Raw genomic sequence first — 24000 nt, forward strand, 5'->3', positions numbered from 1 at the left:
TCCGCGCAGTTGGTACATATATGTATGTATATAATTAGCAGCAAGCAAGTTTCCAGATTGGCTGCAACTTCGGACGACGACGACGACGACGACGACCCTCTATATCACTCTCTTCTCTCCTCCTCCTCCTCATCTACGGCAATCGTCTGGTTAATAAACGCGGGATGGTCAACCCGGAAGCTCGCAACCACACGGTGACGGGCTCGCGGAGGGGGGGTGGTGGTACGCGAGAACGCGCGGGTGCACGAGGATCAAACAATCAAACAACGAAACACACACACATACACAAACACGGCACAGCAGAGAACAGAGTATCAAATACATCACGTATGGCACACATCGAAACTGTGGAAGCTGTACATTGGGTCAATGGAGTGAGGGTGGTGTGGGGGTGTGAACGTTGACAACGAAGACACTGCGGTTGCTGGAGAGAAGGCTGTGTGTGTGTGTGGCTGTGGCCGTGACCTACCTTTCGCTAGAATCGAGCAAATGATGATCGAGCAGTACGGATGGATCGAACGCGATCGTTGGTGGAAGCGGTGGAATCATATCGGACAGCCCGCCATTGCACGAGCGCAACATGAACCGCTGCGACGCAGCACTGTTTTGGTTTGGATCGGGATCGGCCGTGGGGCCGCAGGGCCCGGGAATTTTTTGTGGAATAATGGGTGTTTTGGGCGTGCGGGCGGGCGGGCGGGTGAGTAGTGGTTGTGTAGTTGCGTTTTGTTACGCGTGGTATCGTGTCGTGCAGTTGTTTGGGGTGTATGTATGTGTGTGTGTTTAGGTGTGTGATTTGGTAAACGGAAACAGCGCAAATTAATAGTCGAGCTTTGGTAGTAAGTCCTTAAAACCGATTGGTACGATTTGGGGAGAACAAGGGAGGGATCGGGGTGGGGGAGGGTTGGGGGTTTGTTCGATGAATTGACGGTTATTTTGCGGAAACGTGTAGTAAACGGCGGGGTGGCGGTGTTCCCGATTTCTTTTTGGTTTTCTTTTTCTTCTTCTTTTGCTGACGGGATGTTTCCGAACGTCCCCAGACATTTGGGGGGTGGGGATGAGGGCTCAACCAAATCACCATGTGCGTACATGGCTGAGGTGTGTCGGGTAAGGGAAGAGGAAGGAGAAGGGGGAAGTGGAGAAGGTGGTCGTCCCCTAAAAACCACCTCCTGCTCCTGCTCCTAAGGGTCACAGGGCCCCCGGGGGGGTGGGGGTGGCTTACCTGAAGTGATGCAACGGTTGATAGATGGGTCGGCGCATCACCAGCAGCTTGGGCAGATGATTGATGAAGATGGTGCGCACCCACGGTGCCATCGTGTGCGTTTGCGGCGAGCGGAAGTGTATGTTTAGCACTATCACCGTCACACATATACTGCCGGGCGAGGTAATAATTGAAAGAAGAAGAAAATATAGCAACGCGAAAGGGTATCATGATTTGATGGTGATGATTTGATTATAAGGGGGGAGATGAACCGGTCGGTAGCCCCGGCACCTTCCGGTGTGCTCCCCCCCCCCCCCCCCTTTTCTTTACCAGTGAAGAGTGCAAATTGCTTTGGTCTAATGGAATTTCCGGTTCACTCCCCATCCCTCACTGGTCACCATCTAGTTCCCCCCCCCCCCCCATTCCAATGCTCACCTGAAGGTGTCCAGTATCATCGTGAAGAGCACGAACTTGCCGAGCAGTGGTACGACCAGCGAGGTGGGCGGGATGATTTCCGCCAGCAACAGGAAGAACACAGTCAGCGATAGCAGGATGGATATACTGAGCGATACCTGGAAGCGATAGAAAAGAGCCCCGGCCCCCCGGGTGTCGGCAGCGGATGAGCGTTAGTTGTCTGCTGCTGCTGCTGCTGTTGCTGCTATGAAGCGGATCCAAAAAAAAAAAAGGCCAAAAACAACTTGCCTTCTCCCCACTGTCCGATGGCAGGTAGAACACCAGTATGGTGAGAAAGCTGATGCCCATGCACGGTATGATTAGGTTGACCGTGTAGAAAAGCGTCTTCCGGCGCATCGTGATGTTGAACGTGATGTCTAGGTACGGTTCGTCGCAGCACGTGTAAAACTTTTCATTCCTACGTTTGGAGAGGGAGAGAGAAAGAAAGAAAGAGAGAGGAGGAGGATCCAAGATCCGGATTGTGAAAGGTGTGCAATTAACAATCGCTCTGTAATGCGCGGGCCCGTGTCGTCTTGGGCTCTCTCTCTCTGCGGACACGAACCTCACCGCCGGTACCTCCAGGATATCCCACTCGACGGAGGTGTAGAACTCCGACAGGTCGACGCCCACGTCGACCACGTTCGTTTCGTTCACTTCGTCGATGTGCCGGAGATCCACCTGCCGATAGTGAAGGCCGTTTGTTTAAAGTTTGTGTAGTTCGCAGTGCTGTGCTCTAGGCCCATGGGTGCTTACCTGAAACCCATCGTACGTCCAGCTGCCGAACTTCATCACGCATGTCTGCTCGTCGAACGGGAAGTACTCGACATCGATCTCGCACGAGCTCTTGTAGATGGCGGGCGGGCGCCACTCCACCCGTCCCGTATAGTTGAGCGTCGCCTTGGTTGCCAGCGTCACCTCGAAGTTGCCGTCCGCATTGTTGTAGAGCACAATGTCCGGGCGCCAGATGTGGTCGGACGGGACGTGCAGCATCTCCACGCCACCGTACTCCTTCGGTTCCCACTTCAGCTTGTAGTCGTACCAGGTCTGCTCGACCCACAGGTTTGTCGTCATGATTTGATTTTTCAAATTCTTTAACATAGATGGAGAGAGGGAGAGAGGAAGAGAGAGAGAACAGGCAAGGTTTAGGAGCAGGAAATCCTCTCAAGCGGCCTCCGGGTCTACACTTACCACATCGATCAGCTGGGACAACTTGAGCTTGATTTTCACCGTCAGCGCATCGGTGACGTTCACCACGGGGCGCACGAGTTTGTTGTAGTTGCTGAGCAGATCGTCGTACAGCCGCTTGGCGTCGGGATTACCACCGCAAACTGCAGAGATATGGCAGTGCATCAGCGCATACATCAGCAACACCAATGAGGGGATCAATCCATCCACATCTGGCTGGCATCATCAAGATTATCGAGAATCGTGATACGACTGCGACTTACCGGATACGACTGCAAATATGATGAAGTATACGCCGTGTAGCAACCTCATCGCATCTCCTCTGCTCCGCTCCGTCCCTGGGTGATTGCTTGGTGCGCTTGCTTGCCCGGCCCTGCCCTCGTATATCGATAGCTAGCGGCCCTTCGGGAGCAACGCAACAGCCTCCTCATGCAGGGAACTCCCAAATGTTGGTCACCGGGTTGTTGGCCCGGCCCCCCTTCCTTCCCCTACCTCTCTCTACTGGCCCTCCGTGTCTGTGTGTGTGTATGTGTTTGCTCTTTTTCACGCAACCCTTGTTGGTCCGGCGGCTGTTGCGTGTGGCTTGTGAGTAGGAAATACTTTTTTTCGGGGACGTGTAGACGTGCAGCTGCTGCTTCGTATGTTTGCGCCGAACCTCTCCTTGTTTCGCTCTGCTAGTCGGCGTGTGTCATGGAACTATTTAAGTTGTGCCAGATCGGTTGCGAAAAGCCGTTATGACAGTCACGACATCATCACCGTCATCATCATCTTCATCATCATCATCATCATCATAATCATGATTTGATTTGCCATAATGTCACAGACAGTCGGACGTGAAGATTGCTTGGCTGTTGTTTTAACAATTCGTTGTAGTACAGATACTTGCTTCTCGCGAATGTTTGGCGATACATTAATGTGTTATGTTGATGATGCTGTGTGTGTGTGTGTGCCCGGTATGTTACACTAATGCTACCGCTGTATCTAAACGGAGCCTGCTTCCGCTGTACCAGCTATCTTTCATCACCAATATTCCCATTGCCTTCTGTTTGCTCCACCATGCACTCCGACCTAGGTCTTTATCGATTCTTTGTCGATATTCTCTACTTATTGCCCTGGATGTAACTGTGCTAGCGCCACAATTCTAGCCTATGCGAAATGAATGTAAAGCATGGTATCTTTAGGTAATATCAGCCAATAACACACGCATGTATGGTCAGGAAAGGATCATCGTCCTGAAAGGAAAGGCTGCGAATAGAGGAAAAAAAAAAACAAACCGACACGAACAAAGAAATGTCGTACTGTGAATCACTAACCATCCGCATTTATAACGAACAAAGGGATTACAAAAAAAAACAGATTCTAGATGGTTTGATGCATTGACTTTTCCCGAAAGCAACACATTCCCTACCATCAACTAAAACTAATCACAGCTTCCGAGCTCTGCTACTGATAACACTCACTGCACAGTACAGTTACAAAGCAATCGCACAACAGCACATATCCCGCGTCCTACTGTCCCAGTAAGGGGGGCTAGAGTTGGTGAGAGGCAACACAAAAGGATCTAGGTTATCATAACGTTTTCTGTCCTTTTTGCTCTTGTCACGGCGGATCGTTGCCAGAAAAAGTTTGCACGCGATACTGTCCTTTGTTGCAGTTCTGATTGCGACTGTTGTTTGCATTAGTATCCCGTTTTCTTTTTCTTTTTTCTTTTTTTTTTGGCAAAAAGCCCCGAATACAACAAAGCTTTTCTTGGGAGGAAAAGTGATAAGAAAACCCAAATCTGGGGTAACGCTTCAATCGATTAGGGGTACGCGTATCAATCACGGTCACCCGGGGGCACGCATATTACATCTTGTTTGCGAACAACAGGGACAGCAGTTTTCGCTAGTTTTTTTTTCTTTTTTGTGCGTTGAGACGATGCCTAGGGCCTGCTCGAATAACTAGCCTTATCACATGGGATGTGTGCACGGTACACCAGGAGTTTGGCAGCATGGTACGTTTCGCTTCCTACATTTATCGACAGCCTGTTCTGCTGTGCTCTGATTCTGTTCAGAGCAGTTTGCTTGGCCACCGAGATCCGATTTATCGTCTCACTAGCGTTACGCCAGTGTGCTTAGCGAACGATAGTAAGACGGGAAATGTTTGTGCAAGGTCCAGTGTCTATGGTCACTGCCATGGAAAAGCGCCAAGCTGCGTTGCAATTTCGTAATCCTCGTATTCAAACTCCTTTCTTTTACCACTCAACCGCCAGTGCCTTTTACTTACAAGATCGGGGAAATCGGAATACATGAGAAACGAAAAGCACACTTTTTGAGAACGGTTCAATATATGACACTGATTAGGGCTGGAATGTGTGCCTAGAAGGTGGAGGCAGAACGTTATAGGCACTCTCAGGGTACCTATAGCTGGCTTGCTGATATCGCCCTGACGCGCCCCAGGGAGTGCGCATGTGTCGCCCTCCGTGGCGTCCGACCCCTCCACAGTGAAAAGCGGGAAACGCAGAATTGCCAACCACACTGATAATCACAGGTACCAGGCGGCACTACTGTAACTGTAAACACTAACCCAGTATGAATTGCCCGTTTTGCATAGTTGTCGAGTTGAGGTAAGCACAACGGATGGGTACGGAAATTATTTCACTATACAGTGCACCATATCATAATTGATTCGCTTCATTCTTCACATTGCGCAATGATTCGCAGGTATAATCACGTTGTTCGTCTGTGTGCAATATGTTGTGCAAATAATGAGCCATCGATGTACCATCGTATTGTGTCAACAGACCCGGTCGTAATGTTTAAAATCCTCTGCATCAACACCAATTTTGAATTCGCAATGGGTTATTAACTCTTGGCAAAAGTTCACAAAACGATGCGGAAGGGAAATGTTTTTCAAAATCTTCAATTTCAAAAGCATCAACAGCAGTAACATTTCTATTCCTTTCAGTAGCTTTGTGACAATTTTCGATGCACTTTTAATTGAGAATATCGTCAACCATAGAATGACGTTCTTAATTTAAAAAAGGCGAGGAAATAAAGTATACGAAGTTGATAAGAAAGCAAGAAAAACTAACTAAAATAATAATGAACATATGGTTCTTCTGTCCTTATATAATAAACAAATAAATGAAATAATATTCTGTCGGTTTCTTTTTGAGCAGTGTGCTTCTCCGCTGTTCTTTACAAATTAGGAAACCGAACCGAACGCCTGTCTAACGCCTCTTTCGAATCAAATGGGATCAGTTAGCTAAGCCCTTTAGGAACAATGCCTAGCCTAGCGCTGACCTCTGGGAACGCTATTCAAGCAGCGAAGCGGAGCACCGAGCGATCAAGTGAAGACTGTAAACAGCAGTAAGCGAGCAAAGGAAGCGAAACAAGGCGCTGCTGCGGAAGAGGAGGTATGTTTATAGAATTGAAAATGCTTTTTTTAAGGTCAGTATGGTGGTGTTCGTATGCAGGAATAGAGGTTTCTCAGCGTTGCACAAACAGCAGGGTAAGCGCGCTGATAAAAGACTAGATGAAAAGAAACATTGACCAGCCAACCACCCATTTACCACCATCATGGACTGGGCGCACTCTATGCTGGTTACAGCCCCTCATTCTGGCTGGTGCAAAGGCTGGTAGACGCTCGATAAATTCTGCTTCCTGCTTTTCTGTTTGCCAAGACAAAGAGGTGGGCTCAAGGCCTCGTTTGGTCATCGCTGTGAATTCGGTCGAAATTAGTGTTGCGCGTTGCTATTAATCAGCCAGTCCGGGACGTTCAATGAACAGCTAGCACGTAACGAGTTGCTGCAATAGCAGCATCAGCAGTAGCAGCAAATCCTCTTAAAGATTCCTGCATGTTTGTTTCTTTTCCGTGCCCGCGCTCACCAGCTGAGTTAACTCGACCTCGACCGAGTAGGTGGTTAGCGCGTAGAGTGCACGGAGAATTTGCCCTTTGTCAAGAGATGCAGCTCCTTTTGGGGCTGTCTGAACGCAAACCAGAAGTCGATCATTCCTCAATCCCATCCAGCCCCGGAAGAGCCATAGCCTCCTAAGACGCGTATGACGTCACAGAATAAAAGGGAAAATCTCGCAACCCTTCTCCCAGCCCACAAAAAGGTTCACCCTAGGCGCGGTTGGAACGATTTCTTCGATGGTCTCCGCCCCGCCATACACCGTTTCCCCGTCGCTCGCATTAGGTTTACGCGACAACATATGTTCGCTGTGTGGAAGCTGCCAAACCACTTCACCATCCTACTGCGTGGGAGTGTTTTGAATGCAATTCGTAAATATGTTGCGCTCCCTTCAATTGTTTTCTTTTTTGTTACATTTTTCTCGTAGCACAGCTCCCTTCGAATCAGTTTGACTATACTCGATTGCAACCGAACGCTCTGATGCCTTATTGATTCTTTTATAAGGCAAATAAGGCGCCATGGAACTGCCTTGCTCGAGCAGCAGCTTGGCCAAACATTACGAATTCCTATCAATAACACTCGAAAAGCACATTAGCTACGCTCATTACGAATCGGCTGTTCCGAAGGGTTAATCTCAAATTACCAGCCAATATTTCATAATTGGCTTTGATCGGCTTCCCGAGTCTATTCGAAATTGATCCCTTGCTATGCGAATCTCATACGATTAGCGTTATTGTCTAATGCCATTAACAATTACCTGTACTTTGCAGCACTCATGTTTCGTCAGTAGAGGGACAAACCGAGAGCGGAAATCCGATACGTCCTAGTGCGCCGACAACGCCGTTTCGCATCGCATTCCTGCTTTAGCAAACGTTTCGACTAACAAAATTTGCAAATCTCACGATGGGGATACATCTGTAACTGCGGTAAAGCCACATACTCGTATCAATCTCTTGTTTGGTAAGCTCACTATGTTTAGCGCACGGTTCACCTAGGATCTAGAAATGAGCCAACAGTAAAGTATGAAGTAAATAGCGCGCACTAGAGTACCCACTAAGTACGCACTCTTTAATATTCGTTTTGTTCGAATTTAGTATAATGATTAATAATTATGTTAAGGTGGATGTTTAAGCCAATAGTGTAAATTAGAATCGTACGCAGGAACATGCTTATAGCAAAATATTGGATTTATATAAAATACTTCTATTAGATTAAACTAAAATATTACAATTTTTTCATTTCATTTAACTTTATTACAGGTCGCCTCCTCCGTTTCCAACACCTTTTTTCGAACCTAATTTTCTCTAAGAATAAGGATATTATAGACTTACTACCGTACTATAAAGCGTTTATAGCGCGTTAAACTTCTCCAAACAATTATCAGCATTTGTTACATTGGTTTTAGTACGAGCAAAACCACCGTAACAACAGTTTTGCTTCACAATAAACCTTGCGTAAATTGACAGCGGAATCAACTAACGCCTAAGGCGGAGCACCAATCAAGACGCTAAGATGTCATCCAGCTGCTGCGGTACCAAGAAGCAAAAACTGAACGGAACTTACCCTGCAAGTAACGGGTACTGTTCCGCCGGCCGGACCGCCAACGGCGAAGGTGACAGCGGTAATCAGGGCTTTTACTGTCGCGGCAATGATCAGCAACAGCAGCAGCAGGTAACTTGCAATGGTCACAGCGATGGCGGGAGCAGTAGTTATCTGATGAATGGTCGAGGTGGTCAGACAGACCATCAGCATCACCAGCAGCAGCAGCAGCGCTCCGTCATCGGTTCGATGTCGGACATGTGTTTCTATTGCTTCGAGGTACTGTACCGCGAGCTGCATAACATGGAGGAGCCACGCTCACCCAACTTCACCAATGATCCATAGTATGTTTGATCAAACGTCTACGATGGGAATGGTTAATGGCAACTAATTATGTGCTCTTGTATCCCTGTTTGCGACCAGTCCTCTGTTTGTAACATGGAAAATTGGGAAGGACAAACGTCTACGTGGCTGCATCGGGACCTTTAGTGCGATGCGTTTACACTCAGGTAAGAAGCACGAGGTGAAGTCATAGCACTTTTGATCGTTTCAAAGATGGTCCCTAGCATGGTCTCAATCGGTTCATTTATGCTTTTTATTTCTTTATTCAATACAGGACTTCGAGAGTATGCAATAACAAGTGCTTTAAGAGACTCCCGCTTCTCGCCAATCACTCGTGATGAAATCCAAAGACTGACCGTCTCGGTGTCGATTCTGCAGGGCTTTGAGGATGCTCGCGGGTACCTAGACTGGACACTCGGCGTGCACGGCATCCGTATAGAGTTCTACACCGAGCGTGGCTCCAAACGCACCGCAACCTATTTGCCTCAAGTTGCTACGGAACAAGGTTAGTTAATACGACGAAGATTGGCTATTCGGCCGTTCAGTGCACTGGACCCTTGCGCTTTTTGGTGCATTGTACAAATCATTTGTTGTTTTTTTTTTTACTCATTCCACTGTTACAATCGATTAACCTCCGTTTTGCAGGCTGGGACCAAACTCAAACGATCGATTCTCTGCTGCGAAAGGGAGGCTATCGGGGGCCGATTACGCCGGATACGCGCCGCTCGATCAAGCTAACCCGTTACACTTCCCAGGAATGTCACATGACGTACGGCGAGTACCGTGACATGGTAGACAAGCAATCAAGCTACCACAATCAGCTGGGCAAGGCACAATGCTAACGACATTCGTTGCGCTGCTGCGGTCGCTAAGCTCTACTGTGTTTCTCTTTTTCCTTTTTAGCGGGGAGTTTTTCCCACATTCAAGTGTGAGGCAAGTTTGAATAAGTCCCATTCGTGGTAGGTTCATTTCGGTGGCCAAAAGCAACGGAAACCTAAATTAACTAGCCAAGCGAAACAATACGGTTTGCTAATAAGCCTTCAGCGTGTTCCGAAGAGAACTGGCAAACGTGTTTTACAAAACTTATTATACATATTTTTCTTGCATGCGTTTCGGTAGGGATACTTTTCGGGGCATGGTTTAAACAAAATACTAAGTAGAATTTATTTTAAAATATGTCTGAGAAATAGACAGATGGGTTCATTTTTCTTTCAATGTTTTAATGTTGCTTTTGTATTTGAGCCTAAGATTTTTATCTCTATTTTCTCAGTTTTACGTTGCACTACGCTTCGTTTTCAACAAAAAAAAAAAGCAGCTGGTTTTTTGGATAGTAATTTCACCTGCCGGTAATGATTTTCCACATCTTTGTATATCTGAATAATAGTTAGGAAAACAGAAATCACCCATTTAGACATTCAACAATGGTACTTATTTCTTATGACCCTTCCTCTTTCCCTATCCAAAGGAAGGAATTTGGATACTACATCGATGGCGAAACTTATTTTATTTGTGGCAATTTGTTTACAATCTCAAGAAGGTAGCTGGTACGCAAAATATATTACACCCTTATTATTAACCGAAGTACCAACTGCCTGCGTTTGGTGCTTTAGTTTCTCTTGTGGCTGTGACCACTGCCCAATTGTTCAGCCCTACAAGACTCCCAGAGGTTTTTCGTGTTTGTTCGGTGTTTGCGTTGTGTGTCATATAGCTAAAAAGGTAACTCTCCTACAAATGTGTATTTGGCAATTCGTTTAAGTACTCTGCTGTAGGCAACAATGGTCTTTCAAGCAACATAATAACATTCGATTCACCCAATCGTCCAGCGATGCAATATACATGGCTTTAACATTAACAGTACCCCAAGCCACAATTCATTATCCGTTTTTGCATCTCTTTACTTTTAGCGTTTCGTTACAGTTGTAAGAATAGTAATTAATTTGCATGTCGTCATGTAACGGTTAGATTGAGTGTTTTCTTTTTTTTTTTATTAGTGTTAAGTTAGTCTAATTTTTTATGAAAGCGCATAACAACGATCTAACTAATACAAGACACAAGCAAGAAAATAATAGCAGAAACAATATAACAAATCAACAAATTGCAAATAAAACTAACAAAACCAAAACAGAAAACAGAAAAAGAAACTTACAACCGAAAGCAAGTTTAATCGGTGCGGAGTATCGCTATCAATAAGAACATTAAATCAACTCATTAAATGCTGAACAAAACAAATGACGAAGTGGAATATTTTATCGCGAATGATGCGCGCGCGTGTATGAAATGGCTTGGCGCCTAGGCCCCCAGCAACTAGGCTCGTTCTAAGATCGCTCGCATTCAAACTAACCATCGGCAACATGCAACTGCGCGTTAGTGGGTGTCACTAGTGCCTAGCGCGGTCACAATAGAGACCATTGCAAAACTATGGCACGCGAAAAGTTTAAACAGCAAAGAAATAACAATTCAAGAAGTCAGACTCAGTCATGCACTTCATCCTTCAGACAGAAATTGGAAGTGTCGTTCATTACCGCTCCATTCGCCCGACTAGTTTCATCTTCTTCCACGACATGAGGTGAATTGAATTAAAATAAAGCAAAACGGTACTTCAAAACTAACCGTAGCAAAACACAAAACGTAAATTAACTGTAAGCAAAGCAAAAGCAAGCTGAAATGTTACACTATTCTATATGTTGTTCCATCAAATCAGTGGCAAAAACTTAACGCAAACAACAGTAGCGCGGGGAAGAATGTGATCGCAAATTCACTGCCACCTTTGATTACGGATAAACGGACAAAACGAATGAAAGAATATATATATATATATATATATATATATATATATATATATATATATATATATTCTTATATAGAAAGAATATATATATATATATATATATATATATATATATATATATATATATATATATATGCGTGTGCATTGTTGAGTATATACTATCGCGTGCATGTACGTCCTATAGTATATATTTACATAATTTACTATAATACATACCATAGTTCGTATGTCTATTTGCAAAGAAACAAAGACATAAAAACAAAAAACAAACATCGCATGTTTCTGAGGTGGTGTCGAAACAGGGAAGGACAGAACAGCATGAGAAAGAAAAAAAAACAGAAAACATATAAACAATCAAACAAAAATACAATAAAAGCTCCGAAAAAACAAAGCAAAGAATTTTATAATACAAAAATATCGTAGGTGGAGTCATTCAAACATCGCCATAGTTACTAGTTTACAGGGAGCTCAGCAGCGGCACGCGTCGATCACTTGTTTGATTCGCAATGGATATTGGTCGGAATATTACTAATGCATATGCTTTATTGTTATTATTATTATTGTTTCAAAACACCTCAAGCATTTGTACGAGAAACTTGTTCTCCGATCCTTTTTCTCTCGATTTTTCTTTTGCTTCTTCTCATTCACTCGTGCTACTCCGTCGCCGTTCCGAACCGCGGGTTGTCACAGTTGCCACCGACAGCACCGAACCCATCGCTAAGAAGGGGCTCGGTAACACACAAGCCGCACAACTAATTTGCCTGCCACGTTGTTGTTTTATTTTTCGTATCACCCGCATATTTCCCTCTTTTTTCGAGAGAAAGATAGTCAGATAGAGAGAGCGCGAAAGAGAGAGATAGATGGTTCCTACGGCCATCGATAACCTGGCAAACAACTCCTTGGACAGTCGGTCCACCAATGGCGGTGGTGGACTGGTGGACGATCGGATCGGATGGTTGAACGGTCGGTCCAAACGAAAACAAACATCGTCATCACTGGCTGCTGCGACTGCTGCTGGTTGCCACCGTCGCCATTGAGCCAGTGGAATCCAACAGGTTCGAGATGCGACGAAGGTTTATAAACGCCTGCGACACCGAGTAACAGCGGCTAGTAGTGAACTGGTATCCGAACGAAACTCAACTTTATACAAACTATTTCCTTCGACATACGAACGAACGGCTCAACTGCGGGACAAGTATCGCAATCAAATTCTCAATTGCAAGTCGAATCCTTTAGACAGGAATCCATTTTGGATCGTCTAGACGCCGATCTGTTAACTTCCAGAAAGTGCTACGCAATATCTGTTGGATTCTCTACTTGAAGCGTGATTCACTGTCTCCAGCAGCTTCATGTAAACTATTCGCGCAAAAGGATTGCTTAGTGGGTATTCCAGCTGGAGCAAACTTCCTGGAAGGATTCTCGGTGTTCCAATAATATGTAACGTACTCATCTGTGGTAGAGCTGTGCGTGTGCGGCTGTGGCATAATCGTCCAGACGATATCGAATTTTCGGGTTCGAGTGTGTGGATCAGACCGTGAGGTGGCGATATTACACCGGTGAAAGCGTCGATATACCAAAGCGTAATTCCGTTATTCTGCAAAGGACCTGTGCTGTTCCGGCTGGAACCCAGAAGGTGGAACACAGCACATCAAGTCGTATCAAGTGGTGCAGGAGTAGGAAAGGGCTATCCTGATTTTGAGTATCTTGAGCAGGCGGAACACGGAAACTCGGCCCTGAACAAAAAGAAACAAACGGCCACTATTGGTGACTATGAAAGATTTGGCAGATCTAGCCGCATACCAACAATTGAACACGCAGCGCCCGATCAAGAGCAAGCGCAACCGATGGAACGTGCCTATATCGGACTTTGCCAAGCTTACCCATAATCCCATCCGTGCCATCGTCGAGGGGCTCAACATCCAACCGCACCCGGACAAGCCGCTTATCGCCCTATCCATTGGTAAGCCACTGGGAGGAACCGACAAACATGGCTGCCGAAATTTAGTTTGAAGTTTATGTAATGTTTCAATGAATACCCTGGTAACCCATTGGTGTACTGGTATACAATGATGCCTTAGCTCAGTAAAGGCTTCGTGCCATCCAGTGGTGGAACTCGGTTTCGTCGCTTCAACCGAGCTTCATTACTGGTTAAGGGTGCCAGTTTTGCCGCGGAGATCGGCCATTCGATGGAATTCAATGTTTGTTTGCGCCCCATCTGATCTGCCTTCCTAGGGCCATCGGATATCCTGTCATATTAGAGCTATAAGATTGTACGTGTTGCAAAACAATAATACAATGTCCATTATTTATCAAGAAAAAGGAGCAGCGCAGCTGCACGGCGCAAAAAAGAAAATGAATAGCATTAATTCCAGGTTCCCTCTACGTTGTCGACGACTCTTGGCTGTCGTCGTCGGGTTTCTACTCTATTTGCATAGCAGCCAAACGGCTTTGTCACACTTGCTGGCTGGCTGGCTGGCTGGCTGGATCGTTCGATGGCTTGGTGACATGGATACAGATGCCTTAGTGCCAGCCTGTCGTCCTACAATCTCGTCCAGTCACTTGACCATAGCGCGACGCAAGCGTCAGCCGGGGCCGTGCGATTGGCTATGGAATGGCGGCGTCAAAAGCCAATCGGAGACGAGTTCAATTTTTAGAGGCACGACAAACTGGTTTTCCACTGTGTATGTCGTTTGAACCATCCCAAAACCTGAATCCAAGAATTATCATCATCATCATCGGGGTATTTCATTCGTCTCCAGCGTCAAACAGTCGTCTGATCTGAGGTTCTCCCTGGATTTTGAAGGCACAAGGAAGCACACGGAGATGGAGGGAATAATGGACAACGGATGGTGGAAGAAGAGGTGCCGACACAGTAGTGGAGTGAGGGCTAGGAATCCTTCAACTCGTTTTATCAACCGACATTTCGTCGAGCTCTCGATGATTCTCCTAAACGCATATACCACCAAACGGTCAGAGAAAAACAGACCATATAATCCCCCCCTCCCCTCCGTCCCACGTCTCCTCTGGGAGACACAGGGAACCCCTTTATCACCCTCCCACCTACTACTAGGATTATTTGGGTGATGCAACATCTGCAATGTTGGGTCAGACTTTCGCATTCTTGATTGAAATGGAATGTCATATTGAATGTCTTTGGTCCTAAGAGTATTATCGGGTCATGGTCTGTACAAATGGACCCTGGGCGGACTTGTTGCCAGGGATGTAGCGCGGCCATCCAGCAACCGATCAGTGTTTTTCTTTTTTATCTGCTTCCAGGTGATCCGACGACCTTCGGGAATCTCAAACCATCGGCGGAAACGATCGAAGCCATCCGGCAGGTGATCGACGAGGGTACTGGTAATGGTTACGCGGCCGCCAACGGGCATCTGGAGGCGCGCGAAGCTGTCGCCCAGTACGTACAGCACCAGGGTCCGGTGACAGCGAACGATGTGATACTGTGCAGTGGCTGCAGCAGCGCCCTAGACCTCTGCATCTCGGTGCTGGGTGGACCGGGTAAGAACCTACTGGTGCCCAAGCCGGGCTTCTCGATCTACAAAACGCTGGCCGAGGGCTTCGGCATCGAGTGCCGTTCGTACGATCTGCTGCCCGAGCGCAACTGGGAAGCGGATCTGGTGCAGCTGGAGAAACTGATCGACGAAAATACGTGCGGGTTGGTGGTGACCAACCCAGGCAATCCGTGCGGCAGCGTATTCGGCCGTTCGCACCTGGAAGCGATCGTCGACATTGCGGAACGCCACTTTCTGCCAATTGTGGCTGACGAAATCTACGAGCATTTCGTGTTTCCAGGGCATGAGTTCCATGCGGTGAGCTCGGTGTCGCGTACCGTACCGGTACTGTCGTGCGGTGGCTTGACCAAGCGTTTCCTTGTGCCAGGCTGGCGCATGGGTTGGATTATTGTGCACGATCGGGGTAACGTGTTGGAGGAGGTGCGCCGCGGACTCGCCAACCTGTCCGTACGCATTCTCGGATCGAACACCATCATCCAACGGGCTCTGCCCGCCATCTTGCAAAACACGCCGCCAGAATTTTTTGAAGATCTGGTCGCAACACTGCATGTAAGTTAATCGCACCGTAGCGAATTCGCGACCACGGTTCATTTTCTACTCACGTTGTTCACGTCCCCCTCCAAACAGAGACATGCGGAGGTGGCGTACAAGTCGATCAAGCAAATCCGTGGCCTAAATCCGATCATGCCGGGCGGCGCGATGTACATGATGGTCGGGATCGACATTGAGCACTTCCCCGCGTTCGACACCGATCTGAGCTTCGTCGAGGCGCTGGTGCACGAGCAGAGCGTCTTCTGTCTACCGGGCCAGTGCTTCGAGTACCCGAACTATATCCGGCTGGTGCTGACCGTGCCTGAGGAGATGATCGTTGAGGCGGTGAAAAGGCTGGCGGAATTCTGTGACCAGCACTATAAGATCGACGATGAGAAGCTGCTCGAGCACCAGAATGGATTGCTCGCTCAGCTTAACAAGCTCGAGTGAGAAATGCAGGCGCCAGGTTGGCGTCACATATTTTGATTTTTTGTATTCTCTCTTCCGTTCTCCTTTTCTCTCTCCTCTGTCCCTCTTACAAATATACAAATAATCGGGAAATAAAGGTGATTATGTTTCAATTTTCTCACTGTTTTCTCAAATATGCCTACTCATTCCGTCAACATGCTTTTGTACATCTGGACTATTACTATGTTTGGGGGCGCTGTCTTTCAGATTTTGCCTCGTAGATTGTGCCAGTACAGAACCAGCGGCAGTAGTGCATCTGTACGTATTACACTTGGGCTCGACAGATGGAAGTTCGCTTGCCGTAAGCGATCGAGAAACCGTTCAATGGTGACGGCGGGGTAAAAGATCGGTTGCACTTTCCGTGGCACCTTGGCGGAATCTTGCAGCAAGGTTTTAGCCTTTTGAAGATGCCGATGAGCAATGCTGGCCAACTGAAACGTGACTTCCTCTACCGCCTTATCTTCCTTCGCGTTACGCACCATGCGCTCCTGGTTGACACCGTGCGAAATCAGTAGCTCCTGCGGAACCGGGACCGCGTTCCGCAGCGTCTGATGTGGTATCGCGCGGAGCAGGTTGACAATACCCTGCGCCTTGCCCAGGTGTGAAGCAGCATGGTCGCAGTGTACACTACGTGTGTCGTGCACTTCCAACAGGAGATACAGCACACTAGAGACGGAATGCTCCGCATAGTCCTCCAGCTGCTGCACCGTAGCGAAATGCAGGTTCGTGTTCAGTCGCGAGCTAATCAGTCGCTGAAAGTGCATTTTAGAAAGCCTATGCCGGTTAATTGCGCTCGCCAGTTCCTCGATAACGGGGTGCTCCGGAACTTTGCTACCATTCTTGCGATACAGGCCAGCGATGGTGTCGTCCCAAAACTTCAGCGGCATCACACCGATACTGCTGGACGATACCTTCTCGCTGACCTTCGCCACCTCCACATTAAACGCGCGCACCGCAAATGCGCTGCGCCGTTCCGGATTCTTCAGCAGCAGCGTGCACAGGAAGTTTTCCTTATCGTGTCGCCTAGAAAACAAAAACGAAAACCCGGGTTCGATCACGGATTATACAGATTTTGGGCAGTAGCGGCCTTACCTCACGAGATCCAGGCACATATTCTGTGCGGCAGCGCCTGAAGAGGAAGACATCTGTACCGCATTCTGTTGTTTCAAACGCACAACGATTCGCCGGACGCAGATTGTTTGCATATTTACAATTCTACTCATTTCAAATCGTTCTATAAAAGGGTAAACAAAGTGTTTGATCCTGACCACATTATTGTTCGGAGCGTGAGAGCAATAAGAGAATTTCTCTCATTTTTCACTCTCATTCTCCGAACAATAATGCTGTCCGGGTTATGTCATAGGAACGTAAAATACCTCCACATCTAAAACGGATGCTTCTTATGGAATCGCCTTACACAGCGTTATTTATCAAAAAATATTGGGGGAAAACCAGCTATTAGGAACCTCGTCTCACTTGGCATCCAAAAAACTAACGATCTATCGTAATAGGCCCTGAGGAAGAAAAACGCAACGCGGAAAAGATCTGGAAAATATTGACTAGAGCGCTGAAGCAGGCCTCATAGCCTGCCATCGAGAATTGCGTGCGTGTGTGCGTGTGTGCGTGTGGGTATGCGCTTCTTTTCCGTAGTTCTTGCTGTTCTTCGTTGTTTTGGTCTCCGGTTGGAGGTTGGAAGCTCAATCCTAGTCCAAAACTTGCTGTTAAAAGTGAGAAATTCTAAATATCTGTAATAAATTTCTATAAAAATCCCGAGGCATTTTGTTCTGTATGACTTTACCGGGTATTTCATACATCCCGCTACAACACATTTGTTTGCTTTGGTATTAGTATGGTAGATGTGGGTGTTGTTCATTATTGGAAGAAGCAGGAGTAGTGTTGTGATGCTTTGTAAGTTCCAATTGGATTAACAAAGATAGTGGCTCAAAACTATTTTCTCAATCTCCCTACAGCATGCTGTGAATTAGGAGTATAGATGTGGCAAGTTAACAGCGATCTGATTACTATGGACAGCTTATTCGAGATGCTCTCTCGTGAATAATGCTTTGTTCATGATCATCTAAAGTAACGCACCGGGATCTTTTCATCAATGCCAAGCATACACTACCATTAACTATGGATCTGTCGGAGAGTTTAAAAGTTACCCTCAACAAGGCGCATCCAGCACAGCAGCCGGGGATCGGTGTTACCGGGGGCCCCGTTGGCAACCCTTCCTCCAGTGAACAAGGCGCTGGTTATGTGACGGAGAAGCTGTACATGCTGCTGCAGCTATATCTACAAAACAAAGGCTGGAGTCCGTCAGTGGAGCTGTTGCAATGTTTCGCCGAGCTGAAGGATACACCGATTCTACCGAGTGCCGCTTACCTGCAGGTACTAGCCAGTCGCGTCGGACTGGACAACCAAGGGCGGTTGGTTTTGCGTGAGTCGGGAAAGATAGTGCTACCGTATGAACATTTCGCCAATGCCGTCATGCTGAAGCATATGTCCGGACCGCATGGGCTGCACCTAAGTATCGAAGCAACGGTGCGGGCCGTCTTGGAATCCTACACCATTGGGCGCGACAATTTCGGCATGGAGAAAGAGTTCATTGTGGAGGTGGTGCAGTCCTGCCCCAGTCCTGCCTGCCGCTACTACAAGGGACAGATTGGGGTCGGACCGTTCATTGATCAGTCGTTCAATCCTCCCTCGCACATCAGCACCGAGTATCTAACACATCTGCAGCAAATCGGCCCTAGCGGAGGGTCAATGAGCGATGCCGGTGCCTCTGACACCCTCGGAAAGGGCATCATGTCGCAAATGAAGCTTCCCAAGCAGACCTCTTCTCCTCAACATCAGCCCCACCCCAATACAGCTCTTTTTCAGCAACAGCAGCAGCAGAACCGTAACATAGCACAGAAATCATTTGAAAGTTTTGCCAATTTTTCCAACGTAGATAAGCAGCGAATGCTGCAGTTGTTGGATAAGCAGAAACACTTCGAAGCATTTCAATCCGGGCATCCGGTCGCCCTATCACATACACAAGTACTGGTGGGTGCTGCCGGCACGAAGCCCCTCGGAACGGCAGTTGCTAATAAACAGCAGCAACAGCATGTAGCAGCGGCGGCCAATCTTTTGCAACAGCAACAACAGCAGCAGCAACAACAGGAACAGCAACAGCAGTCACAGCAGCAGCAGCCACAGCCGCAGCAGCAGCAGCAACAACAGCAGCACCAGCAGCACCAGCAGCACCAGCAGCAATCGCAGGAACAGCATCACCAACATCAGCATCAACAGCAGCAGCAACAACAACAACAACAGCCGCAACCGCAGCAGTCACAGTCGGTTGCTGCAGTGACCGGTCTTTCAATATCAGCAACGCCTCACCATCTGCTCCAACCGCAACAGCCACCTCAGCAACACGCGCACGTCACACTGCAGGCGGCTTGTAATATACAACAACAGAGCGTTATGCCCATTTTAAGCAAAGCGAATCCACCAAACTCTATTTCTCAAGTCCAGCATCATCAACATCAGCACCAGCACCAGCAACATCAACAGCTGTCAATACAAGCGCACTTGAGCCAACCCCCGCTCCAAACGGTCAATATGGATACCGGTCACAAGCTCTCCGATTACATGCGCGGCGCGGTCGATCCGCACGAAAACATTAGTCCAAGCAAAGAGCTGCTGGCACTCCACGGTGGTGCCTGGAACCAGGAGCGTGATGGTATCTTGCTAAGTCAGGAGAAAATCATTCGCGCATTCAATGAGCTGATGCGGAATATCTCAAAGATGAAAACATTCATACGGCCTAGTATGTGCAAACCGTACGGCAAACAGTCGGAGAGTTTGCAGAAAAGTAAGATCCTTTCTAAGACCACTATCTGCATTCTGATGTTGATGCGATAGGTATTATGTTGTTATTCACTGTTGTTTTGTTTTTTGTTAAATTTCAGCTCTATTCGATACGATACAGCTGCTACAAATGCTGCGCAACTGCCTACCGGCGCCACATATTCCTGTTTCGTCATGGAAAGGCGAATCAACCATCCTCGGTGCTGGTGTAAGCACGGAGGCGACCATGAACTAAATTATTACCGCCGAACCAACAAACCAAAGAAAGCCAGCTAAGAGAAATAATGCATTGGCCAACCGGTCAACCTATCCAGTTGATCGAATACTTCTTGCGGCAATCGGTATTTTTAAATTTTAGCTTTGCATTTCCACCAATTGTCGTGGAAATCTCTTTGTTTGAATGATTGACTGGATCAATGAGCACTCGATCGAAAAACTATCGCACTATAGAAAGTTGCCATACTACTTCCTCATATGAACATACTAGCAATTGCGTTTTAATCTTCCTAGTCACTGACACAATTATAATTAATGTTAGAATTAAAGAAAAAAAGGGAACGCCCAAAATAGGCGACTGTTGGTGAGATAATACAAACGGTTGATAACCTGTTTGTTTTAAGACTAGTCAGTCGTAAATCAGGCGCATACAATTCCTCCTAGTCGCGCGAGTTTGTGCGACAAGCATTAGGAACGACTCGCACAAGGATGGTTGAACGGCTCACGTACTGTGATTAAAATTTAATTAACACGAAAGCTTCCAGATATCAATACCACCAAATCCATGCGCAACTACTCCTTTTCATCATTCTTCCATTTCCTTCGCCTACTCTGGTATCGCTTGGATTTGTATTTGCAGCATAGATGCTGTAATGCCATATTAACCCTAATAGGTGTTCGGTGTTAGCGAGAAACAAGAGCGACCGTCCTTAGGCTCCATTATTAGTACATTTTTTTTCAAATAGCTACAATTAAATTCACAATCAAATGTTCAAAGCACAAACACGTAAATTATCGAATATGAGATAGTTTGATAAATAATATAAACAGTATTGCATCTCTAGGATTGATCTCTCCAACGATTATGCGATCGAGCGAGTGTCAGCCACGGTGTCTGGCGGTCGAGAGGCATTTTGAAATACCGATTTTGTATTTCGCCACACAGGGCACCAATCTTTGATAGGTTCCAGCCCACACGACGCGTTGATCGACTATAGTTTATTCGATGTTTTATTTAACACTTCCTTCTCATATTAGTTATTTAATGTCAATATCCATGATTTTAATTGTTACAATCTCTTTCTACGTGCAATATTTTTAAATAATCTTCTTGGATAAACTTGCTCATGTCTAATCGCAATAAATAACAAACCAACTGAATCTATTCTACACACCTCATGGCCTTATTTCTCCTAATATGTGTGTTTCTCATTAGAAAATATACCAATAGAAGCCTGTGTATGAAAATTATTATTTTTAAATTTAATATATATAACTGTTTATTGATTGCAATTTTATTCAACTGTTAACACTTTTCAATATCCTGATTTGTATCTTCAGCATCATTGCTCACTAGCGATTCCTTCGGTACTGCTCCTTTCCGCTGTGGTAGTACTTCCAGCAACGTCGACTGCCAGTCACGTCCAGCATGAATATGCAGCATAATCTCAAACACCTGATTGATCGTGAGAATCGTGCGGGTTTTGATAACGAGGTGTTCAGCCAGCGGTAACCGAGCGTGTCGCACTCCAAGTTCCTGCGACAAACGGTAACAATGACCCTTGTGCTGATTGTGATCCACCAGTCCACCGATCACGTACACATCGTTGGGCTCGAGCCGCTCAAGCACATTTTCCGACTCGCTCGTCAGGTAGACCAGCCGGTCGCGTGGAAAGAGATCCAGAAAGTGGCTGCTGCTTACCTTCACGTCCCAATGCTTATAGCCATCGTATCGCGATAGGTGCCGCTGGACCGCACCATCCGCCACGATGCCGGTAAAGTGCAACGGAACGGGGCGCGGCGCCCGCCGGTTAAGTGTGTACATGCGCAGCAACTGTTTCACACATTTGGCCACATCTTTGTCGATCATCATGCTGTCGAAGCTTAGATCGACTGCGATCTCAATCGTTGCTTGGCTGTAATCGATTACACGCCGTTTCAGCTCCTTTCGGCTGGGACCGATGCGAACCGGTAATCCCCGTTCAATGGCTTCCAGTTTCTTGAGCTTGTACTTCTCCCTTTCCTTCAACCGTTTTGCCTTTTTTTTCTCCTCCCAGCTGGCTAGTTTTAGTAACTTTTTGCGCTGCCGCTTAGAGAGGTTCGCTGTGGCATTTTCGTCGGTAAGCGGACCGTTAACAGCTGGTTGTTCCTGTTCCTTGTTGTCACACGGTATTGGTTCCTCCGCCTGTTCCACCGTGTCGTCCGGTGTTACAGTGGTAGCCACCGCATCTACGACAGTCTCATTCTCGCTCATACTTGCAATTCTAATCGGAAACATGAACTATGTAGTTATGTAGATATAATAGCAGTAGCTCAAACTACTCACTCTTCACTATACCGCCAATTGGAAGCGACCCCAGGTGTTTATTTCGTTTCGTTTAATCAGCTTATCCAGCTTTTCGTCGCGGTGCATATATTATGCTTTCGTATACAATCCCGCCAACGTTTAACTGTTTGACTTTAAATTACAATCCATGTTACAATAACAATTATCTAAGTTTCTGCTAACAAGCGCGTTGTTTTGCAGCCGCACATGCGGCACTATGTGTGGCAGGGTTGAGTTGGATTTGTGGGTTTCGGGACCCAACTGTCACAACTACCAACTGGGAGTACACACTGTCACAGGTTTGCGGTGACAAGCAACATAACACAACAATCATTTTCAAACTGCAAAACAGCTTTCTAATCAAAGCTCTGTGTGATAAATTTACTCAATTCGTTAAACCTCTCACGATGGATATGTGTGATGATACAAAGCTTGCGCTATCGGACCTTCCGCATAAAATTTTCAATCGCTAGAACAACTATCCAAACTCAAGGTAGGTGTCTGTACCCCGTGGTAACGAAATAAGATACGATGCTACTGATTTTTGTCGTTTTCTTCCAGACCCTTGAATTAAACGAGTTTAGCGGATACCTATTGGATGATTTTCATGGGAGCAAGCTGTTACAAACATTTGGCAGTGTTCGGTTGATGGACACGAATGCCAGTGTGTTAGATGATCGCGCGACACTTGCTCCTAATCTCAGGGAGCTTGGTGGAGAGTAAACAACACCTGGGTAAAAACGACAGAACAAACCAGTCGAGTCGGAATCCTTATCACAATCGATTTCATGCTATTTCACAGATCACCGCTGAGGAGCCGTGGCCACACGGGGCGAAAATTTGCGCGCAAATTTGCACATTAATGCCAAAATGTTTTCGCTTCGTGTGGCAGGGGTAAAAACCCGAAAATTTATGCCGAAATGTCAAACGTATTGTTTTCATCTGTGTTTTGGCCGCTGAAGTTGATTTCCGAATAAATTTTGCAGTTTTTAACGATATTGTTGCTGTTGCTGTTATATTTATATTAAAAATGCAAAAACAATACGAAAAGAACCTACATTTTCGTAAATAAAGCGTTCGATAGCGTCAAGGGTTCAGCGAAAAAGTCCGCGGACGTATAAAAGTTTGACAGCGTGTAAGGGTTAAGCGAAACCGTTTTGGCATTAATTTTTTCGTTTGCGCTAGGGTTTTCGCCCCGTGTGGCCACGGCTAGGGATTTAAAAGTATTAGCCGTTCACCGAACCTGACGGAGTTGCACCTGGAATACTATCAGTGGCCTTCCCGTCTCTTCAGCAACTGGACAAGCTTTTTCCAGTGTCCGAAGCCGGCTTTGATCGACTGCGTGCTGTAATGCCATTATGTTTCATCAAAATTTATTATCAGCCTTAAGTATTGCTTGTTGTTAAAACTGTGATCTTTATTCGGTTCTGTTTTATACAAAAAGTTTAGTTTCAACCGAAAATCACTGGTTGATCTAATCATACCTAGTTGATAGTTTTTAGATTTGGGAGGAACGTTTTTAGTAGTAACGAGTATGTAAGGTGGGTTGAACAACGTTTGTCCAAACAAATATCGTCGCTTCAGGCCTGTACTTTCGCGGTGCAAGAGGCACACAGTAGTAGGGTGGTAGCGGGGAATCAAGCTAGTGGTTTAGAGGGGGGGGGGGGGGGGGGGGGGGGG

At 46.5% G+C, this 24000-nt stretch overlaps 6 protein-coding genes and 1 long non-coding RNA gene across 13 annotated transcripts in view; 4 read left to right on the forward strand and 3 right to left on the reverse strand.

Annotated features, from left to right (window-relative positions):
* LOC125957540 (acetylcholine receptor subunit alpha-like) overlaps window positions 1-5218 on the reverse strand; it is an 8592-nt gene extending 3374 nt beyond the window's left edge. Inside the window, exons 1-9 of one of the 3 annotated variants that reach the window (XM_049690328.1) lie at window positions 5102-5218; window positions 3100-4081; window positions 2840-2979; window positions 2405-2740; window positions 2214-2329; window positions 1901-2069; window positions 1634-1770; window positions 1220-1369; window positions 470-601 (exon numbers count right to left, since the gene is read on the reverse strand). In XM_049690328.1, the coding sequence (XP_049546285.1) occupies window positions 470-601; window positions 1220-1369; window positions 1634-1770; window positions 1901-2069; window positions 2214-2329; window positions 2405-2740; window positions 2840-2979; window positions 3100-3148 (1229 nt within the window). In that variant the 5' untranslated portion in view covers window positions 3149-4081; window positions 5102-5218. Of the gene's footprint in view, window positions 1-469; window positions 602-1219; window positions 1370-1633; window positions 1771-1900; window positions 2070-2213; window positions 2330-2404; window positions 2741-2839; window positions 2980-3099; window positions 4194-5101 lie in introns of those variants that run through there. The other 2 variants (XM_049690319.1, XM_049690335.1) reach the window with 2 other exon arrangements.
* An 880-nt stretch (window positions 5219-6098) lies between these two features.
* Window positions 6099-10760, forward strand: LOC125957764 (uncharacterized protein CG5902). 3 transcript variants are annotated; one of them, XM_049690671.1, is made up of 6 exons: window positions 6099-6233; window positions 7502-7691; window positions 7991-8614; window positions 8694-8779; window positions 8887-9117; window positions 9258-10760. In XM_049690671.1, the coding sequence occupies exons 3-6, from the start codon at window positions 8244-8246 to the stop codon at window positions 9452-9454; spliced, it is 885 nt and encodes a 294-aa protein (XP_049546628.1). In that variant the 5' UTR covers window positions 6099-6233; window positions 7502-7691; window positions 7991-8243; the 3' UTR covers window positions 9455-10760. The 3 variants fall into 3 exon arrangements, with proteins under 3 accessions (XP_049546628.1, XP_049546645.1, XP_049546637.1); XM_049690688.1 differs by having other exon boundaries at window positions 7502-7657; XM_049690680.1 differs by lacking the exon at window positions 6099-6233 and adding an exon at window positions 6256-6328.
* A 1580-nt stretch (window positions 10761-12340) lies between these two features.
* LOC125957647 (tyrosine aminotransferase) lies at window positions 12341-16047 on the forward strand. The gene is made up of 3 exons (XM_049690498.1): window positions 12341-13360; window positions 14677-15476; window positions 15555-16047. The coding sequence occupies exons 1-3, from the start codon at window positions 13171-13173 to the stop codon at window positions 15906-15908; spliced, it is 1344 nt and encodes a 447-aa protein (XP_049546455.1). The 5' UTR covers window positions 12341-13170; the 3' UTR covers window positions 15909-16047.
* Window positions 15927-17467, reverse strand: LOC125957706 (NADH dehydrogenase (ubiquinone) complex I, assembly factor 6 homolog). 2 transcript variants are annotated; one of them, XM_049690579.1, is made up of 3 exons: window positions 17303-17467; window positions 17019-17189; window positions 15927-16949 (listed from the first exon to the last, which is right to left on the reverse strand). In XM_049690579.1, the coding sequence occupies exons 1-3, from the start codon at window positions 17308-17310 to the stop codon at window positions 16130-16132; spliced, it is 999 nt and encodes a 332-aa protein (XP_049546536.1). In that variant the 5' UTR covers window positions 17311-17467; the 3' UTR covers window positions 15927-16129. The 2 variants fall into 2 exon arrangements, with proteins under 2 accessions (XP_049546536.1, XP_049546544.1); XM_049690587.1 differs by having other exon boundaries at window positions 17019-17160; window positions 17303-17444.
* A 75-nt stretch (window positions 17468-17542) lies between these two features.
* Window positions 17543-21163, forward strand: LOC125957601 (putative uncharacterized protein DDB_G0291608). Of its 2 annotated transcripts, none has more exons than XM_049690434.1 (3): window positions 17543-17834; window positions 17897-19782; window positions 19880-21163. In XM_049690434.1, the coding sequence occupies exons 2-3, from the start codon at window positions 18060-18062 to the stop codon at window positions 20011-20013; spliced, it is 1857 nt and encodes a 618-aa protein (XP_049546391.1). In that variant the 5' UTR covers window positions 17543-17834; window positions 17897-18059; the 3' UTR covers window positions 20014-21163. The 2 variants fall into 2 exon arrangements, with proteins under 2 accessions (XP_049546391.1, XP_049546400.1); XM_049690443.1 differs by having other exon boundaries at window positions 17588-17653.
* Window positions 21164-21170: 7 nt separating this feature from the next.
* LOC125957729 (tRNA methyltransferase 10 homolog A) lies at window positions 21171-22496 on the reverse strand. Its single transcript, XM_049690622.1, has 2 exons — window positions 22321-22496; window positions 21171-22258 (listed from the first exon to the last, which is right to left on the reverse strand). The coding sequence occupies exon 2, from the start codon at window positions 22246-22248 to the stop codon at window positions 21301-21303; it is 948 nt and encodes a 315-aa protein (XP_049546579.1). The 5' UTR covers window positions 22249-22258; window positions 22321-22496; the 3' UTR covers window positions 21171-21300.
* Window positions 22497-22716: 220 nt separating this feature from the next.
* LOC125957849 (uncharacterized) lies at window positions 22717-23524 on the forward strand. The gene is made up of 3 exons (XR_007469258.1): window positions 22717-22813; window positions 22882-23054; window positions 23123-23524. It is a non-coding gene; the product is annotated as an uncharacterized LOC125957849 (long non-coding RNA).
* The last annotated feature ends 476 nt before the right edge of the window (window positions 23525-24000 follow it).

This window comes from Anopheles darlingi, chromosome X (genome assembly GCF_943734745.1).
Source record: "Anopheles darlingi chromosome X, idAnoDarlMG_H_01, whole genome shotgun sequence".
Lineage (NCBI taxonomy): Eukaryota > Metazoa > Arthropoda > Insecta > Diptera > Culicidae > Anopheles > Anopheles darlingi.

Excerpts from the sequence above, each read along its gene's own strand:
- LOC125957764 (XM_049690671.1), top strand. The coding sequence starts at position 8,244 with ATGTCATCCAGCTGCTGCGGTACCAAGAAGCAAAAACTGAACGGAACT. Across the intron at positions 8,780-8,886 it reads TGCGATGCGTTTACACTCAG|GACTTCGAGAGTATGCAATA; the intron begins GTAAGAAGCACG and ends TATTCAATACAG. Across the intron at positions 9,118-9,257 it reads TCAAGTTGCTACGGAACAAG|GCTGGGACCAAACTCAAACG; the intron begins GTTAGTTAATAC and ends TCCGTTTTGCAG.
- LOC125957647 (XM_049690498.1), top strand. The coding sequence starts at position 13,171 with ATGAAAGATTTGGCAGATCTAGCCGCATACCAACAATTGAACACGCAG. Across the intron at positions 13,361-14,676 it reads GCTTATCGCCCTATCCATTG|GTGATCCGACGACCTTCGGG; the intron begins GTAAGCCACTGG and ends ATCTGCTTCCAG. Across the intron at positions 15,477-15,554 it reads ATCTGGTCGCAACACTGCAT|AGACATGCGGAGGTGGCGTA; the intron begins GTAAGTTAATCG and ends CCCTCCAAACAG.
- LOC125957706 (XM_049690579.1), bottom strand. Across the intron at positions 16,950-17,018 it reads ATGTGCCTGGATCTCGTGAG|GCGACACGATAAGGAAAACT; the intron begins GTAAGGCCGCTA and ends TTTGTTTTCTAG.
- LOC125957601 (XM_049690434.1), top strand. The coding sequence starts at position 18,060 with ATGGATCTGTCGGAGAGTTTAAAAGTTACCCTCAACAAGGCGCATCCA. Across the intron at positions 19,783-19,879 it reads GTCGGAGAGTTTGCAGAAAA|CTCTATTCGATACGATACAG; the intron begins GTAAGATCCTTT and ends GTTAAATTTCAG.
- LOC125957729 (XM_049690622.1), bottom strand. The coding sequence starts at position 22,248 with ATGAGCGAGAATGAGACTGTCGTAGATGCGGTGGCTACCACTGTAACA.